Below are 15,317 nucleotides of genomic sequence, written 5' to 3'. Positions count from 1 at the left end.
GATGGGTTGGGAAGTGGTTGAGTGGCAGCTCCCTGAGGGTCGGGGCGGGCTCGGTGTTGTTTGCCTGGTTCGTCATTGGTCTGGGTGAAGGGGGTCGCTGAGGGCTCAAAGCGGGGAGGGATGAGTGGCTGATCCACGCCCCGAGGGCTGTGTGGCTCTTCAGAAGGACCTCGGCAACTTGGAAAGATAGGCAGGGATAAAACTTCTGGAATTCAACAAGGGCAAGCCCAGGTGCTGCAGCTGGAGAGGAACAACCCCAGGTACCTGCACAGGCTGGGGGTGACCTGCTGGAGCAGCTCCGTGGGGAAGGAACTGTGCGTCCTGGGTGACAATGAGCTGTCCCTGAGCCGACAGAGTGTGCTGGGGAAAAGAGGCCAATGGGATCCTGGGGTGCATTGGAAAGAGCATTCCCAGCAAGTCAGGGGTGATCCTGCCACTGTGCCCAGCCCTGGGGGCACCTCTGGGTGCGGTGTCCAGCTCTGGATCCTCAGCACAGCAGGGCCAGGAGCTCCTGGAGCTGAGGAAGGGCCTGGAGCATCTCGGTGCTCAGGAAAAGCTGAGGGAGCTGGGGCTGCTCAGCCTGGAGAGGAGCCCCAGTGAGAGGGGCCTCAGCCCTGGGTGTCCCTGTGTGTCCCTGAGTGTCCCTGGGTACCTCTGGGTGTTCACTGGGTGTCCCTGTGTGTCCCTGTCTGTCCCTGAGTGTCCCTGTCTGTCCCTGTGTGTCTCTGGGTGTCCCTGGGTGTTCCTCAGTAAGTCAGGGTATCCCTGTCTGTCTCTGGGTGTCCCTGTGTGTCCCCGTCTGTCCCTGTGTGTCTCTGGGTGTCCCTGGGTGTTCCTCAGTGAGTCTGGGTATCCCTGTCTGTCCCTGTGTGTCTCTGGGTGTCCCTGGGTGTTCCTCAGTGAGTCTGGGTATCCCTGTCTGTCCCTGGGTGTCCCTGGGTGTCCCTGGGTACCTCTGGGTGTTCACTGGGTGTCCCTGTGTGTCCCTGTGTCTCCCTGAGTTTCCCTGTCTGTCCCTGTGTGTCTCTGGGTGTCCCTGGGTGTTCCTCAGTGAGTCTGGGTATCCCTGTCTGTCTCTAGGTGTCCCTGTATGTCCCTGTGTGTCCCCGTCTGTCCCTGTGTGTCTCTGGGTGTCCCTGGGTGTTCCTCAGTGAGCCTGGGTATCCCTGTCTGTCTCTGGGTGTCCCTGTGTGTCCTTGTGTGTCCCTGGGTATCTTTGAGTGTCCCTGTCTGTCTCTGGGTGTCCCTGTGTGTCCCTGGGTATCTTTGAGTGTCCCTGGGTGTCCCTGTGTGCAGGGAGGGTCAGAGCAGGGCCAGGCTGTGCTCCAGGGCCCAGCGATGGCACCAGAGGAATGGGCAGGGACTGATCCCAGAATTTCCCGGCACAGGAGGCAGAACTTCTGCCCTGGGCAGTGCCCAGCCCTGAGCAGAGACCAGCCAGGCTGTGGGGTCTGCTCACCACCGGGGATACTCCAGAGCTGTCAGGATGTAATCCTGAGCCCTGTGCTCTGGAGCCAGCACCACTGCGGTCCCTTGCATTCAGGAATTCTGAGATTCTGCATCCCGCGCCGCTGCGGTGGAACCCCGTGAGGGTTTCCTGCCACTCCGATCAGCATCAGCCCTTCCCGGTGACTGACAGCTGTCAATCACCGCGGGGCCGGCGGCCGGCGGGGGCCGCTGTGGCGGCGGCGGAAGCGGAGGAGGAAGAGGAAGCGGCTCTAAGGAAAGACGGCGGCGGGGCAGGGCCGGTACGGACGGAACCCTCCAGCTCCAGTGCGGGAGGAGCAGGGAGGAGCGGGCCGGCCCCGCCCCGGTGTGCGGCGGCCGCAGCGAGGCTGTCCTGCCCCGGTACCGCCGCGCTCCGCCGCTGCCGGTGCGGGGATGGAGCTGGCGGGCGGCAGCACCATCTCGCTGTGGACGGTGGTGGCGGCCGTGCAGGCGTTGGAGCGCAGCGTGGCCGCACACGCGTCCCGCCTCTTCAGCCTGGAGCACCGGGCCGGGAACAGCGAGAAGAAGCACCTGGACTGCGAGAAAATGGTCGGGGAGTTCGGGAATCAGCTGGAGAGTAAGTGCGCGGCGCTGGGCACCCTCATCCAGGAGTACGGGCGGCTCCAGCGGCGCTTGGAGAACATGGAGAACCTGCTGAAGAACAGGAATCTCTGGATCCTGAAGCTGCCCCCCGGCGTGGAGGTCCCCAAGGTAACGGATGGGTCTTGAAGGGGCCTGGGGGGGAGAGGGACAGCGCAGAGGTTCCTCTGCTCCTCACCTCTCCCGGCAGCTTTCCGCCATGGAAATCATTCCACGGTCTCTGCCAAGGTTTCTTCTGTCGCCTGAAGCAGGAAGTGATTGCTCCTGCATATCGCTACATTCGGCTGGTTTTCCCTACAAAAGGATGGGTTGTCACGTTTTGACCAACAGCGGGAAAGTTCTTCCCCACTCCGAGGTCCCCAATGGGATCAGGCTCCAGGGGGAAGTAAGAATATTGTGGAATACACAGTTCATCTCCCAAAGTTTAGCAAAGATCCAAACTGTTACTCTCAGTGTCCAGAGGATGCCCCAAGGCAGGAATTTTCTTTCCCTGACACCTGGTAGCAGGGATAAGTAGGGAGTAGGATTCTCTGTGTTCCAGGACTGGTGCTGAGTGTCACTTTTGGGATTGCAGGCCCCGGCTGTGGCATCAGAAAACGATGCCACTGGCTTTTCCACTCAGGAGTGGGAGAACCTGGAGGAGTGGCAGAAGGAGCTGTATGGAAAGGTGCTGACAGGGAAGAGAGAAGCCCTGGTCCAGCTGGGTGAGTGTTGCTGTTGGATCAGTTATCAGCACTTTCTGGTTAGGGAAATCTTTCCCACCCGTGGGAAGCAGATTTGTGGGAACACAGTGAGACCACTGCCTGTGTTTGAGGACTCTCCGTGCTGCCCAGCCGTGTGTTGTAGCTGCTGGAGCTGGTTTGGGGAGCGCAGTGGGTGTGTTCCTCCCTGTGCATGCAGCACAGAAACATTCATTCCTTTCTCGGTTCCTTGTCAGACGATGTCATCTCCGAACCTGCCCTCCTGTCCCGGCTCCAGGGAGGGGAAGCGCCCTGCAGTGAGGCGGAGGCAGCTCCTGGAGAGATCCCAGCAGAACCAGGTGAGGCCAGGGATGAATTAAAGCTTTAATCCTGAGGGTGAGGGTCGTGTGGTGCTGTCACCAGACAGGGGCTGGCACAAAGTGATGGTCCAGAGGGGACTTATTGGATCTCAATAGGAGCAGGTTCGGGGGGAGTAACAGATAGTGATAAAAAAATGCAACAGGTTTGATTTTTAGGATTACAATTGGGGAAGAAATTCTTGGCTGTGAGGATGGGAAGGCCCTGGCACAGATTGCCCTGTGGTTGCCCCTGGATCCCTGGAAGTGTCCAAGGCCAGGTTAGACAGGGCTCGGAGGAATCTGGGATAGGGGGTGTTCCTGTCCATGACAGGGGGTGGAACAAAATTAACCCAAACCCTCCTGGGATTCTGTGATCTGATTCCACAATTTCTCACACTGGCAGAGGCTCTGCTGTTTGAACTCAATGTGAGCAGCTGGGACAGCAGAGAAGCGCAGGAAAACCAGGAGGGAAGAGCAGGGCTGGCTGAACCTGGCCATGGTGAGTGTTGTGGAAGGGCTTAAAGGTGTGGAGAACCATCTGGAACTGTGGGGAATGGGAGAAACCACTTCCCTGCAGGGCAGAGCAGAGCCCCAGGAGCAGGAATGGAAGGTGCTGGAGAGGTTGTGTGTGGCAACAGCATGGGTGGGTGGGCACAAACTTCTGGGGTAGCAAGAGAGCAGTCCAGTGGGGCAGTGATAACCAGTAAAGGAGTTTCCTCTTTCCCAGTAAAGGAGTTTCCGCTTTTCCTCAGCAGACTGCAGCATTCCAGAGCAAAGCTTTGCTGTCACCGTGAAGCAGGAAGAGGAGGAAGAGCCATATGCAAAGGAGCGAAGAGCCACGGAGGGTGTGGAGTTCTCTGAGCTCGGTGTGGGTGAGTTCTGAGCGATCCCACAGCATCCTGTGCTGCTGGGGATGTGGGAATCCCTGACATTCCTGCTGTGGGACAGTGTGCTGAGATGTGGGGAGAGAGCAGGAGCCGTGCTGAGGTGGGCAGTGGGCAGGAAGCCTGGGCAGAGTTTTATTTTTGGGAAGGTGAAAGTGCTGGGAGGGTGAAGCACTGTGGGTGAGGATTCTGGCATACCTGAAATGAATCCCTCAGAATACAAAGAATCATTAAGTTGAGAACAGTTCAGGACAGGGAACTTGTTTCTGTCTATTTGAAAAATGCTGGTTAAATTTGCAGCAGTAAAGACTTGACTTTTAATAAAAATAACATTAAGCCTATGAAGTTCTTAATGCTTTCTTTCAATCTTTTCAAACAATTTTACCTGCTGTAAGTGGTAGTTTGTAGTATTGTACCTTATGGATGGAGAGACAGAAGTTGACCTCAAATCAAAAAAAACCCCATGGTGTTCAACTGTTTTTAATTGTTTTTTCAATGCTGTGGTGGAACCTGAGCAGGAGAATTATTCTCCATGTGCATATGCAAGATCCAAATAGGCCTGAAGTGTAAAAATGTTTAAAAATAGGGTGTAAATAAGCTCACAATACAATTCTCACCCAGATCACATAAATCCAGCCAGCAACACATTTTCAGTGTTGTGCTCACGATGGGTTGAGTCCAGGAAGAGAAAAAAAATGTTGAGTTTGTGGTTTCTTTTGAGGTTTTTTTATTTCTTGGTGCATTTCATTTGTGTTTTGACAGCAGCTGTTTGTTCTGGAACAAAGTTCAGGGGGGTTGTTGCCCTCCAGAGTCCCCATGAGTGCTGTCACAAGAGTGGTAGAATATTGCAATTCATAGAGAAATTTAGACCCAGATATGGAAGGTGGAGATAACTTGAAAATAAACAGAATTAACAAATCAGAACACCTAAATAATAATGACCTCATTGTTTAGGTCACACGGAAATCAGTTTTCATGGAAAAGTTTATGCTTTTTGGTTCAGCATAAAATCTGGGGTTTCCGTCAAAATGCTTAGTTGTAAAGAGTATTTTTAGCTTGCTCTTATCCAAGAATCCATGGGTTCTGTGGACTATCAGATTATTTGAATGGAGTTTTTCCCTCCCGAGGAAATAATTAAATCAACAGTTCATCTTGCATCAAAATGTCACGGAGACATCAAACCTCTTGACTCGATGGAGTTGTGACAATGGAACTGTTGGGGTTCCTGCAGCATTTCATCTCCTGTGGATTTAATCATTGGAGTCAGAAACTTCACTTCCAGTCACAATCTGCTTGGTCAGATTTCACTCAGGAACAAATGAGTTTAGAACTCTACTTAAAACTTTCGTTGATTTGCTGCTTTAGTACAGAAACAGGGAAAATTACACTCTGTGTTTTGGTCCAGTTAGAACTTGGAATAAAACATTTTATAGCTACATTTGTAGAAGTATTCTTAGTGCCCTAAATTGCAGGGTAATATTGAGGCAGAGGCTTCCTGCTGGCACAGGGCTGGGTTAGGTGGGTTATTGGGAAGGAATTCCTGGCTGACGGTGGGCAGGCCCTGGCACAGGGTGCCCAAAGAAGCTGTGGCTGTCCCTGGATCCCTGGAAGTGTTCAAGGAAAAGTTGGACAGGGTTTGGAGCAATGTGGGATAATGAAAGATGTCCCTGCCCGTGGCAGGGAGTGGCACTGGATGAGCTTTAAGGTCCCACCCAAACCATTCCAGGATTCCATAAGAGCAGGATGTGTTCTGGGATAAAGAGGGGAAGTTGTGACCTCATGAAGCAGTGGAGGGACATTTGCAATTCCCTTGTGATCAGAATATCCTGAGTTCTGTTTGGGATCATCTCAGCAGCACTGCTGGATTATTCTACAAACAACCTGAGGTACCCTTTTTTGGACTGTTTCTGTGTTTTACATGCTCCATGTTTCATCAGTTTTTGAAGATGGCTTTGATATCAAAGGTGACGCAGTATTTTACAGTCAGTCACAGTTTCTCTGTTCCAGCCCAGCTCTCCTGAATTTCAAAGACAAATACATGTATTTGTAGTAAATCTCCAAGTTATTTTGGGATTTGTGTTGTTTGAATTGCAAAATAGAATCCTGAATTCAAGACAAAATGTGAAGTATCACAGAAAGGCACTGCTTCCTCAGGACTGAGAGGAAGAATTGAGATTGTCTCTGTGCACAGGCAGAGTGATGCTTGCAGGAATCACAGAATCAAAGAATTGGTGAAGTTGGGAAAGGCTTCTGACTCTCAAATCCAACCATTTCCCAGCACTGCCAAGGCACCACTAATCCATGTCCCCAGGTGCCACATGCACATGGGATTTTCAATCCCTTCAGGGATGGGGACTCCACCACTGGCCTGGGCAGCTGTGCCAGGGCTGGACAGCCCTTTCCAGGAAGGAATTTTCCCAATATCCCACCTAAATGGATAGGGACTACAAACTCTCACAGCTCTGAAGGAATCCACAAGTGCTTCACAGCTCTGAGAGCATCCTTGATGCCTCATGGCTCTGAGGGGACTCCAGTCCCTCACAATTCTGAGAGGATCTTGATCCTTCAGTGCTGTGAGGGACCCTGTTCCCTCATGGCTCTGAGAGGATCCCCAAGAACATCACAGCTCGGATGGGACCCTGATCCCTCACAGCTCTAGGCGGGCCCCTAACCCTTCATGGCTCTGAGAGGATCCCTGATCCCTCATGGCTCTGAGGACCTTGTTCTGTATGGCTCTGGGGGGAACCCCAATCCCTCACTGCTCTGAGGGAATTTTCCCTCATGGATCAGAGAGGATCCTGTTTCCTTCATGTCTCTGGGTGAACCCTGACCCCTCATGGCTCTGAGGACCCTGTTCCTTCATGGCTCTGGGCTAAACCCCAATCCCTCACAGCTCTGAGGATCATGTTCCCTCATGGCTCTGGGCTGAACCCAAATCTATCATTGTTCTGAGGGGGGGATTCTGTTCTCTCATGGCTCTGGGTGGACCCCAATCCGCTATTGCTCTGAGGGGAGATCATGTTCCCTCATGGCTCTGGGCTGAACCCCAATCCCTCACAGCCCTGAAGGGGATTCTGTTCCCTCATGGCTGTGGGTGGACCCCAATCCCTCACAGCTCTGAGGGGGACCCTGTTCCCTCACAGCTCTGCATGAGCCCAAATCCCTCACAGCTCTGAGATTCCTGTTCCCTCATGGCTCTGGGCTGAACCCCAACCCCTCACAGCTCTGAGGGGGATTCTGTTCCCTCACAGCTCTGCATGAGCCCAAATCCGTCACAGCTCTAAGAATCCTGTTCCCTCATGGCTCTGGGTGGACCCCAATCCCTCACAGCCCTGAGGGGGATCCTGTTCCCTCATGGCTGTGGGTGGACCCCAACCCCTCACAGCTCTGAGGGGGATCCTGTTCCCTCACAGCTCTGCATGAGCCCAAATCCCTCACAGCTCTGAGGGGGATCCTGTTCCCTCACGGCTCTGGGTGAGCCCCAATCCCTCACAGCTCTGAGGGGGACCCTGTTCCCTCATGGCTCTGGGTGAGCCCCAACCCCTCACAGATCTGAGGGGGATCCTGTTCCCTCACGGCTCTGGGTGGACCCCAATCCCTCACAGCTCTGAGAATCCTGTTCCCTCATGGCTCTGGGTGAGCCCAAATCCCTTACAGCTCTGAGGGGGATCCTGTTCCCTCATGGAGTACTGTGGACAAGGTGCAGGTGCGCGTGTGGCCAGGATGAGTAAGGGTGGCCGGGGTGCCGGTGGGTGGCAAAGAAGCCCCACAGTGCCCCCCGGCCGTCCTCAGCCGCCATTCCCCGCAGGGCCGGACGCCGCTGGACACAGGGCTCAGGCCCCGGCAGAGGGCAGGAACCAGCCCGGGGCCCGGAGCTGCCAGGACCGGGATGTGAGAGGGAATCCCGCAGAGACCGGCTCCGGTGAGTGGTGTCAGGGCCCATGGTGGGAGAGGGAGGTGGGACTCAGAGCACCTGCCAGGATCTGGGGACATCTGGGTGGTGTTTTGGTGTGGAGAAAAGGGGGATCAGGGGGGACCTTGTGGCTCTGCACAGCTCCTGACAGGAGGGGACAGCCTGGGTGCCGTGCTCTTCTCCAGGGAACAGGGACAGGAGGAGAGGGAATGGCCTCAGACTGGGCCAGGGGAGGTTTCATTGGATATTGGGAAAATTCTTTCCCCAAAAAGTCTGTCCAGCCCTAGCACAGCTGCCCAGGGCAGTGGCGGAGTCCCCACTGCTGGAGGGATTTAAAATCCCTGTGGATGTGGCACTTGAGGACATGGTCAGTGGTGGCCTTGGCAGTGCTGGGGGAATGGTTGGACTCAATGGCCTTAAAGGGTTTTCCCAACCTCAACAATTCCACAATTCTGTGACCAGCATCTCTCCAAGGCACTAGCTGTGCTGAGTTTGGTCTTCCAACTGCTTCTGTCAGGCATTCTATCCCCACCATCCCTTCCAGGATGTTCCATCACACCTTTCTTTTCCCTCTCCTAGGGAATCCACCACTCCCCTCTGCCAGGTCTGCACTGTAAAGGTGCAGAGCACTGGCCCATCTGCTTTTCTTTATTTACTCGACAGTCTTTTATTTTTTTCTATACCTTTCATTACTTGAGTAAATTTCTCTAAGAACTCTGTTCTCATGAATGTTTCTCTGATGGGTGAGAAGTGGTGTGTGACTGAGGGGGATTGAGAAGAAACAACAGAACTCTGGCGGCACCAAGAGAGAAACAAAACTCAAGGACAAGAATTCAAGTGGCTCTGACCTCTCTTGGGGCCATGGAGAGCGTGTTTTCACTTGCGTGAAAAATTTGTGCATTTCTCAGGCTCAAACATCTGCTGAGGGTTTTGTAACCAACATTTCAGGTCTGTTTAAGAGGCCTTGGTCAGCAGGAACTGGAAGTGGAGCGAGGTTTTCTCTGGAATGTGAGCTAGAACAGAGCAGATCTGCCTGGGCTGGGCTGGCAATTGGAATTAATTTTGTATGGTGTTAAAATAACACTGGTTCCTGTTAACAGAAGACAGCATAATCCAGATTAAGCAAGAGGAAGAGTTGTGCACTGCAGATCGGGAGGAGGAGGTTGCAGAAGCTCCTGGAGAGCCCTGCCCAGGTGACTAACTGCATACCTCAGAGGGAGAATGAAACAGAGGGATTAAATTCAAGGTTGTGTGCTTAAATTCCCCACTTCTGTTCATGTATTCCAAATCTTTAAGAAGTTCTGAGCAGACTTGCCAGCACATCCGACAGGCAAGGGCTGGTATTGCCCCTTTCCCCTCTCACAGACATTTCGGAGTTTGTGGCTGCATGGGTGGTTTTTATCCAAGTGTGGATTTCCCTAAATTCCTTCAGGTTGCCTTTTCCTTCCTCCCTTCCCTTCTGGGGTTTTCCTGGGTAAGGAGCACACAGACTCCTCTGAAAGGCTGCAGAGCCCAGGGCCCTGTTCTTTGCCGGCTCATTTGGAACCTCTTTGTTTTACAAATGAGCTGCTCTGCTTTGAAGATTTTCCTCACTCTTTGCAAAGTTAGTAGTGCTGCCTGTTGGCTCCACTAGAACTGTACTTGGCTTCCTGTGTTTGCAGCCAGCTGGGATTTTTAGACCTTTCCAAAGGTTTTCTTAAGAAACTGGGCTTAGGGGAGCTTGGTTTGGGGTAACAACCTCCAAACAAAGCCCAGACCAGAGCAGTTTTTCAGCCTTGTGAAATCCTGAGTTTGGGCAGGTATGATGATACACTTCTCCTGAACTTCCTCCCTTAGCAGAGCAAGGATTTTACGAGCCTGAGGCATCCAGTCAGACCGGGAAAGGCAACGAGGTGGATGCCAGGGAGCTGCCAGGCACAGAGGGTGAGGACCTCCGGAGAGATCCTACCACAGGTGAGGATCTGACAAAAACTCCCCTGCGGGAATTACCCCTTAATGGCTCTTCCTGTTCTGCCTTCCCTGCTGCTTTGTTACCTTTGCTCGTTCCCAAATTATCCAGGCTTTGTGTCTTCCCCTGGTGTTTCTCAGTTGTGTAAATTCTCCCCAATGAACAGGATTTCAGATTTATGCAAGGAATGTTTCATCCTGGATTAAACAAGAGGAGGAGCCACCCTGCTCTAAACGACAGGATTTAGAGAAAGAGGAAATCTCTGCAGATTCAAGTACAGGTCAGTAATGGATTTCAGCTGGGATTTTGGGGACAGTAAATCCAGTTTAGAGTATTTTTTAATACTGTATGAACACTATTTTAATATTATTTTTAATATTTTAATACTATTTTTAGTATTTTTTAATACTATATGAAATGTCACAACCTTACAGTGTTAACCATGAGAGAACTGGGACAAATCTCAGTCTGCTGGTTAATATTTGGTCACAAAAATTTTGAGTTCTGTCAGCTGAAGAGGCTCCTTCCCTCTTGAGCCAGCCAGAGCTGTTAGAGACACTGGCTTGTGCTGAGGCAATCCCAGAGCTGTATGGATCGAGTCTGTGCTGCTTTTATCTGAATAAAAACCTGACTGAGGGATAGGCCCACAAAGTGCTGGGCAAGGAGTGACATCAGCTGGTGGCCAGTCACCAGTGATGTCCCCAAGGTTGGGGACATACTGGGGCCATTGTGTTTGATTTCTTTATCAGTGATGTGGATGAGGGGATGGAGGGCACCCTCAGTCCTTTTTATGGCCGGGATTCCCTGCCCTGAAGATACATTTCTCATTTCCCATTATGTCAGTTCTTCCAGACCTTTATGGAAATGGTTTGGAGGCTTTGGGGATTTTTGGTGGTCTTGATCTCCTCCCTATAATCCATTCCCACTTCCTGACCTCATTCCTGCCTTTGCTCTGTGTTGTGCATGTCTGTCCCAGAAATTGCTGCCTTATCTCCATGTGGCACCCCTTCCCCAGCCAAATCTTGTTCTTTCTCATGGCTCCGTGGCCATCCAGTTACCAGTGTTTGGGACACACATTCCTTTATTTTCTGGGAACTGGGAGCTCACTGGGTCTCACTTTGGACCGTGGTTTATAGGGTCGCAAGAGAATGGCTTTTAATCACTGATTTTCCATCCTGGCTGTAATTCGTGTCTTTGACTTTCTTTGGAAGTTCTATAACAAAAATGTTACTCCACTTGGGTTGTTATTCAGGCAAGAAAAACAGGTTCTGAGACTGTTCATTAAAAAGCAAATGCTACTTTGACAGTTCCTGGGAGCAGAGGGTGCTTCTGATAAGCTCAGGAGGAGAAGTTTAGGTTGGATATCAGGAAAAGGTTCTTTCCCCAGAGGGTGGTTGGGTACCAAACAAACTCCCCAGGGAATGGGCACAGGCCCGAGGCTGCCAGAGCTCAGGGAGCATTTGGACAACACTCCAAATGGGTGTGGGTGGGATTGTTGGGGTGTCCTTGTGGGTGTCTCCCAGCTCAGAAGATCCCATAGTTCTGTGACTTGCTGAGCTAGCTCAGGGCCCTGCTTGGATTCTGCTCCTGGAGATGCTCAGGAGAGTGTCTGCAGAGCAGCTGGGAATACTGAGGTGGGACAGTGTCTGCTCTGTTATCTGAGTGAGAGGCTGAATCTGAGACTGCAGCAGTCATTTTTATGTAGATTTTTAAAAATTCAGTTGAAAAAAAATTCCTGGAAATTTTGTTTCAGTGGATGCTGGTACTTTGTTCCTCCCTCAGTATTAAAGATTTGGCTTTGGGCTGGGAGGGACATTCCTAAGGGGACTCCTGAATTTTAAAAATCACTGAATTCTCTGTTTCAGATGAAAATTTGAAGAGTGACCATCCAGCAGATTGTGTGGAGAGCAAGACCTGTGACTTAGAGGTACCAGGAAAGCCAGGAGAGTCGTTTCCCAAAGATCCCAGCCATGGAGCGACATGGGACAGTCACTGGAATTCAGAAATAATGGAAACAGCCACCACAGGGAATGGGAGCAGCCTTGGGGGTGATGTTCAGTATGATTTCTTTAGCACTCAGGAAAAGAGCCTGGAAAAGAGGCCCTGTGTGTACAGGTGTGAGAGGAGCTGCCCACAGCAGGACCAGCCTCAGGCACTGCAGGGAGAAGGGGAGATGTTTCCAGGCCCCATGTATGAGAGGATGTTCCCTCTGCTGCACCCACATCCAGGAGAGGTGGGAATGGGCCCGGGAGAGACAGGAATGAGCCTGGGAGAGACAGGAATGGGTCCTGGAGCTGCTCCCACCTCCTGTGAGGGGCCAGGACCCCGCTCTGAGTGTGGAGAGACTCCCCTGGGCACAGGCAGGCCCTGTGGCCAGGACAGCCTGGGCACAGAGGAAGCTGCTGGAAACGAGGAGAGCTTCCCCACGGACACATCGGGATCCAGCCCCTGCTGGGAGCCGCCCCTGGCCCGGGGCAGCCCTGCCCAGCAGCAGAGCCAGGGCCGGGGCAAATCCTACATTTGCAGCGACTGTGGGAAAAACTTTGTTTGCCATTCGTGGCTCCTTAGGCACCAGACAAGTCACACAGGAGAGAGGCCCTACAAGTGCTCCAAGTGTGACAAAACCTACAGGAGGAAGGATTACCTCCTGAACCACCAGCGCCGGCACACGGGAGAGAGGCTTTTCCAGTGTCCTCTCTGCAGCAAAAGATTTGTGCTCAAGAGGAGCCTGCTGAAGCATCAGGAAGGTCACATGCAGGACACCCACGTCCCGCTGGTCAGCTGGCCCTGCAGGAACATCAGGGGCTCCGTGATGCATTCCATATAGGACATCCCCCACATTCCATATAGGACATCCCCCACACGCCCTTGGTGGCTCCTTGTGGGGCCAGGGCAGCACCCCCAGCTCTGTGCCAGACCCTGATGTCAGGAGGAGGCTGTGGTGCAGCCATCCCAAACCTCTCCCAGGAAAAAGGAGGTGGCTGGGGGTTATTTTCCATGTTAGACAGCATTCACCAGTGCCTGTGGATTTGAGGAGGTGGAGTTTGGAGGTACTGCTGGCTGTGAGTCCATGTGGGAGAGAAACCACGTTGACATGGAACAATTTGTGGTGTGTGTTACAAAGAGTTGTCTGAATAGAGAGAAATTATCCAAAATGTTATTCCAGGAGTCTGGAGTCCTTAGACTGGGCTGGGAACAAGTGAGTTAAAGGTATTAATTGTCCAATAAAGGAGTGTAAGGGTGTCAGGAAACACACACTTGGGTGAGGTGCTTTGGGATAGGAAGTGTTGCCCCTGTGGCTGTAGGAGGAAGCCTCTTTCTTCTGTGGCAAACAGAAAGAAAGCTGCAGAGCCTGGGATGCAGCTTATTCCCACTGTTAAATCCTGGGGCTCCTCACTTTGAACCCCAAAGGGAGAAATCCTGAAGGCTGAGATCCTCCCTGGGAGCTATAAAATGGCTAGGGAGCCTGGAATATGGTTTTAATTTTGCATAGCCCTAAAGTTGTGTTGCATTTCTTTCCCCACATTGTTCACTGTCTTCTGTGTTTGTTCAGTTCTCCAAATCCTGTGAAAGCAGGACATGGAGATGCTGTAGAAATCTGGGAAACACAGAGTTAACGAGCTGCTGTGTCCCCAAAACTGATGACAGGATCTGCTGGAGAGGAGGCCATGTGGAGGTAGGGCAGCTCTGCTCCTCCAGCCTCCTCCCTGGCCTCTGTGTGTCCCACTCCCAAGAGGAAAAAAGCTCCCAAAGTCTGTAGATGCCAGTGGTCAAAAAGGAATGACAGGTGTCAGAACTGTCCAAAAAAGCTCACAGAGTTTTAATAGCAGATTCCACTCTCAACGTGGGGGGAATTGGTATTTTTACCCTTATCTTCTGGTAGGAAGAGAAATAAAAAGGTTAAAGGGAAGAGAGAGGGAGAGCAGAGAGACAAAGGGGAGGACATCCCCAGTCCTGGCTGTGGCATTGATCCAGCTGAGTCCAGGATCCCCGAGGTGCCCTGTGAGCCTTGGATCACCCTTTTACAGCCAAGTTTCCCACACCCTGGGACTACTTTTTTCACTTTTGATGCAAACAAGTCAGCAGACACAGTCCATCCCTCTGGATCCTCTTAGAAATGGGTCAGGGGGGTCTCTGGTGGTTTTGATCCCTCCCTGATTGATCAGCTTTTGTTGGACACTCCATGCCCTGTGCTGTGCATGCTGTGCTTATCTCCAGGAGCCAGAACATGGGTGTTTGTCCCAAAAAAGAGCTGTCCCTGCTCCGTGTGCCCCCCTTTGCCAGCCACATCCTGTCGTTCCCCATTCCATGTGTCACACAACAGCCCTTGGCTGGCTCCACAGCTGAGACACACCCCTTTATCTCCTGGCCTTCTACAGAATCTGGAGTGATAAACCTGGGCCTGAAAAATTACCAGCCTGGGACTCTACTTGCTTCAGTAGAACACAGGGAAGGAGAATTATTTGAGAATTTAGATAGGAATAGATAGCGTGGTAGAGAGAAATAAGACCCCAGAAAGGAAATGAAAGCTGAATTATTGCTGTCAGTGAAAACTGAGCAACTGCAGAAAGAGTTAAGGAAGAAAAGGAGGAAGACAAGCCCAAAAATTGGAAAAACCAGAGGGGCTGAAAATTTCAGAGCAGCCACACCTTATTCCAGTTTGTCCCTTGTTACCCAGGTCTGGGACACAGCAGTTTTTAACTCCTTGATGTCCGGGTTGCTACACCCCAGGGCACTGCCTGCACGGTGTTGGGACCCACAGCTCTTACTGGGGCCAACTCAGCTGCAACTCCAGAAATTCCCATTCCTGCCACGGCAGGAATTTGCCATTCTGGTACTTTAATTTTAAAGCAAGAAGTCAGTGGCTATAGCCTCTGGAATTCTTTTGGGGTTAAGGTTGGCAGATTTCTGCTTCTCACCCAGGAGCCATAAATTAACCTGAGCAGTTTGGCACAGGGGGATTTGCACCAGGGATTTTAACTCTTTACCCTCCGGGTCCTACACCAGCATGTTGCTGTGTTAATACTGGACATTGCGCTTCCGTGTCTATTAAAACTTTTTATTAATTGTTGATGAGAACCAGCTGGAATGTGAATGTCCAGACCATTATTCTGGCTGCACGGATAAGATTCCACTTGCTGGATGTGTGGCTGTTAAGGAAATTTCCCTGTCTGCCCATCCAGGAGTCACTGTGGAGTCACAGATGAGCATTACCTGAGCTGAGATGGGCTCCTGTGAGCCCATGGGTCTCTGTTTAGGGTCTCTGTTTGATCCCACACCACACTCACACGGGTTTCCTCACAGACTCCATCACAGATTTCCCTTTGCAGAGCCTCGGCCATCTGGATCCTTGCAATAATTTAATCTTGATACAATGACCGGGTAACAGCTCAAGGTGGTGCTTCCACGCCTGGACCTCAAACAAAGGAATTCCACCCCCTCTCC

General features: G+C 51.9%; 1 protein-coding gene across 8 annotated transcripts; it reads left to right on the top strand.

Annotated features, from left to right (window-relative positions):
- Nucleotides 1-1,260: 1,260 nt before the first annotated feature.
- LOC105758956 (uncharacterized) lies at nucleotides 1,261-14,943 on the top strand. Of its 8 annotated transcripts, none has more exons than XM_030266907.4 (10): nucleotides 1,262-2,199; nucleotides 2,663-2,792; nucleotides 3,026-3,127; nucleotides 3,531-3,626; nucleotides 3,880-3,999; nucleotides 7,820-7,933; nucleotides 9,025-9,117; nucleotides 9,764-9,877; nucleotides 10,039-10,152; nucleotides 11,738-14,943. In XM_030266907.4, the coding sequence occupies exons 1-10, from the start codon at nucleotides 1,882-1,884 to the stop codon at nucleotides 12,697-12,699; spliced, it is 2,163 nt and encodes a 720-aa protein (XP_030122767.2). In that variant the 5' UTR covers nucleotides 1,262-1,881; the 3' UTR covers nucleotides 12,700-14,943. The 8 variants fall into 8 exon arrangements, with proteins under 8 accessions (XP_072781323.1, XP_072781324.1, XP_072781322.1 ...); XM_030266905.4 differs by having other exon boundaries at nucleotides 9,761-9,877; XM_030266906.4 differs by having other exon boundaries at nucleotides 1,263-2,199; nucleotides 3,883-3,999; nucleotides 9,761-9,877.
- Nucleotides 14,944-15,317: the final 374 nt, after the last annotated feature.

Source organism: Taeniopygia guttata, chromosome 2 (assembly GCF_048771995.1).
Source record: "Taeniopygia guttata chromosome 2, bTaeGut7.mat, whole genome shotgun sequence".
Taxonomy (NCBI): domain Eukaryota; kingdom Metazoa; phylum Chordata; class Aves; order Passeriformes; family Estrildidae; genus Taeniopygia; species Taeniopygia guttata.
This window is presented reverse-complemented; position numbering and strand designations above follow the sequence as displayed.